At 46.3% G+C, this 3944-nt stretch overlaps 1 protein-coding gene across 1 annotated transcript in view; it reads right to left on the reverse strand.

Moving 5' to 3' along the window:
* LOC105999598 (lariat debranching enzyme) overlaps window positions 1-975 on the reverse strand; it is a 51648-nt gene extending 50673 nt beyond the window's left edge. Inside the window, exon 1 of the mRNA XM_013034665.1 lies at window positions 671-975. Coding sequence (XP_012890119.1) covers window positions 671-867 — 197 coding nt within the window. The 5' untranslated portion in view covers window positions 868-975. The remainder of the gene's footprint in view (window positions 1-670) is intronic.
* Window positions 976-3944: the final 2969 nt, after the last annotated feature.

Below are 3944 nucleotides of genomic sequence, written 5' to 3' on the forward strand. Positions count from 1 at the left end.
CACACACACACAAGTTCAAGTCCCAGCACACACACACACACACACACACAAATTCAAGTCCCAGCACACACATACAAGTTCAAGTCGCAGCAACTACACACAAGTTCAAGTCCCAGCACACACACACACACACACACACAAGTTCAAGTCCCAGCACACACACACACACACACACACAAGTTCAAGTCCCAGCACACACACACACACACACAAGTTCAAGTCCCAGCACACACATACAAGTTCAAGTCGCAGCAACTACACACAAGTTCAAGTCCCAGCACGCGCACACACACACCTGAATTTTAGGCTAGCAGAACTCTCTCTTCTCCCTCCCTCTCCTTCTCTCTCTCTCTCGGCCTGACGTTGAGGCCAGCACGATTCAGTGAGGTAAGGAAGTGGATCGAATCCACGGCTGTCACTTGAGCGTCTCAAACACGGGCAGGGCCTGGGCTCAGAGCAAAGCTCCCGGATGATTAACGGAGCGACTCCCCCCCCCGCCCCGCCCCCAGACGGCTCAGCCCAGGACCAAGCCGTGGGGGCGGGGGGGGGAGGCGGCCGCGAACCTGTCCGGTCCCTCCGAGGACGGCGGCCGGCCCGCAGACGGGACGGGACGGGACGGGGGTGTGCGGGCAGGGGGGACGGTGAGGACGTTCCCGGCCCCCCGGCTCACCGGTAGAAGGTCTGCATGTGGCGGTAGCGCGGCGGCACGGCCATGCAGCGCAGGTCGGCCTCGTTGCGCACCGCCTGGAAGTCGCCGCAGCACAGCAGCAGGTCCACGGGGCCCGCGCCGCGCCGCTCCGCCACCGCCAGCGTCTCGTAGATCTTGTCCAGCTCCCCATGGCAGCAGCCCGTCACGGCGACCCGCATCTCGCTGCCCGCGACGCCGCGGGGCTCGTCCGCCGCGTCCCGGGGCCGCCGGACGTCCGTGGAGTTCCCGCCAACATCACGCAGCCCCCACCGGCGGGCCGCCTGGGACGCGAGCGCGACGCCACTTCCGGCCCGCCAGTCTCGCGAGAGCGGAAGCCGGAAGGGCACCGCCGACCCCAGGGGTGCTTGTTTCTATTCCTATATTTGTTTATAGAAATACAATATATATAAATACGACATATACATATTTATATTTTATATATTACATACGTGTATATATTATATAAATCATATACTTATATGGTAATGTGATAGTTATACATATATAAATAAGTCTATGATAAATTATATGTGATAGGTTATAATATATTACAGATAATTATATACAATATAATTATATATAGATATAGCATATAATGTTTATTTGTGATACGTGATATATTTATATATACTATATCACATGTATATGCAATGCAATACATAACGTATATTTATTGAATATAAATATATTTATAATCATATATTAGAGTTGCAATTAAGTTATATTTATATTTGTTTTTATACTTTAAATATTTCATATTTATAAATCACCTTTATATGATAGTTACATATAGTTATACATAAATATATCCTATATCATATTCTGTAGTGTATTATATATTTATGTATATTTGTATATAAGGTATTATATAATTACACATACTATAGCATATATGATATATAAGATTATTATATGCTACATAGATGTAGTATGTTATATACTACATTGTATATTATAATATATAAACACTTACATGTTTTTATTTATAAACATATATACATTATATCTTTTTTACATTACTTATTTCTACTTACTTGCATTTACTTATTTATATATATATATATTTTTTTTCTGGGTCCGGTCGTGGGGCCTGAACTCTGGACCTGGGCGCTGTCCCTCAGCTCTTCAGCTCAAGGCGAGCGCTCTACCACTTGAGCCACAGCGCCACTTCCAGCCTTTTTTTTGCTGCTTATGTGGTGCTGAGGAATCGAACCCAGGGCCTCATGTATGCAAGGCAAGCGCTCTACCACTGAGCCACCTTCCCAGCCCTACTTATTTATATTTATTACATATTATTTATTTACTTATGTATGTATTGTGCCAGTAATGAGGTTTGGGTTCAGAACCTGGGCGTTGCCTGTTTTTATTGTTCCAGGTTATTTTTCAAACACTTGAGCCACAGTTCCACTTCTGGTTTTTCAGTAATTAATTGGGGAACAGGGTCTCTTGGCCTTTCCTGTCCAGGCTGAGAACAAACTTCAATCCTCAGAACTCAGTCTTCTGAGTGAGCCATGAGCATCTGGTTGCCCTGGAGATTTTGGTGTGCACTGGAACTCTGTGTCTCTTATCTCTTAGTCCTTGTGTTTTAGCAGTTTGACAGATGATAGAACTTAAAACCAGAAGGGTAAATGAAAGCCCTGGAAATAGACGTTTTCCTTTGCTAAAAATTAAACCAAGGTTAATACAAGTGTGTAAGAGAGATTGGCTGATTCTTTAGTGTGAAGTCTCCCTATAAAAGACAATTTTGTTTCTAAAGACATTCACAAATAATATGTTCTTAATAGGCAACTTAAGAACTTACTGGTTTTTTAAAAAAAAACTATTCCTAAAAGCTTCTGGAATTATTAAGTTAAAAAAATAATGGGACTTGGGACTCTAGATTTTCCTACCAAATAGTTATCTCCCTAATAGAAAGTAAGCTGAATAAAAGTAGATGTGTCAGAAACTTCGAAAAGCATCCAATTCATCCATGAAAGACGAGTGATCAAGATGCCAACAAGCAAGTAGACAGATTGTGGACTTTTTTGGGGAAAAGAGCTAATGTGTCAGAGTTATCTTAAATAAAATTCTTACCTTCTAGGAATTCAACTTTTTTTTTTTTAAAGGAAAGCAGTCCCCATAAACTGGGGCTGATAAACGCTGCAATTATTTTAGTTAGACACTCAAGACGGGAAGAACAGAGAAAATCAATGAAAAGCAATTGTGAGGGATAGATTTTTTTTTAAATCTACTCCACTCGGAAGACTATAGATAGCTTTAATTCAGGGGAGAGGTAACAGCCTAAATTAGGCACGTGGCCTCATTTCTCAGTGTTTTAATATAAAACATTCAAACATTTGATCAATTCCCCCTACACACACACACACACACACTTGATTCAGAGGCTGGAAATAGGCTATCACACCTGTTGTGCAATGCTTTCCACGTTCCAGGCGTGTTGTAAGTACTTTGTCTATCGAGCCTCCGTGAACTCTTATTATTTAACACTGGAGAAAACGGAAACTAATTGGCAACAGAATGATCTCTCCAAGCGAAGGCAACTGATGAGCCCCGACGTCCTAACTAGCGTCCATTCTTGATGTGACGGCAGGAGAAGTGGGGTCGTGCACCTTGTCACACCCGGGCCGGTGTTTGTTGTGGTTTTGTTTGTTTTTTGAGATTCCCTGCCTCCAGCTGTAACATGGAAATAATAATCACATCCCTAGGGGTGCGGTGTAAAGACAGGGCCGAGAATTTGAGCGTGAAAAAGCAAACCTGAAAAGTATGCGGGCGGTTCCACCTACTGGATTTTTCTTCTGCTTCTGAAAACTGACATAAAAAGACGTGAAACCCAGCCAAGGTGAACTCAACCTAGGGATACCCCGGCAGCTCTGCAGAGCGCCAGCATAAAGCTCCGCCCCCATGGCCCCGCCCACAGCATCGAGGCCACGCCCACCACGTACGACCGGGCGCGGGGAGAAGAGGGAGGGGGGAAGAAAAAAAACACCCCGGCCGCCCTTTCGCGCATGCGCACAGCGCTGCCCGCGCCCTCTCACTCGCCCCCCCTCCCCAGCCCGAGTGTAGCTGCTGTTTCGCAGCGGCCGATTCGCCGGCCGGCGCCTGACGCGGTTTCCCTCCCCCCTCCCTCCCTCTGTCCGTTCCCTTCCCCCTCCTCGGTCCCTCTCCGGGTTACCGAGAGGTGTGTCCGGCCCGGTGTGTGGGGCCGTGTGCGCTCCGGTTTTACCCGGCGTGTGAGGGGCTCCGGCGGACGGTTCGA

The sequence above is a fragment of the Dipodomys ordii genome, unplaced genomic scaffold (genome assembly GCF_000151885.1).
Source record: "Dipodomys ordii isolate 6190 unplaced genomic scaffold, Dord_2.0 Scaffold193, whole genome shotgun sequence".
In the NCBI taxonomy this organism is placed as follows: Eukaryota; Metazoa; Chordata; class Mammalia; order Rodentia; family Heteromyidae; genus Dipodomys; species Dipodomys ordii.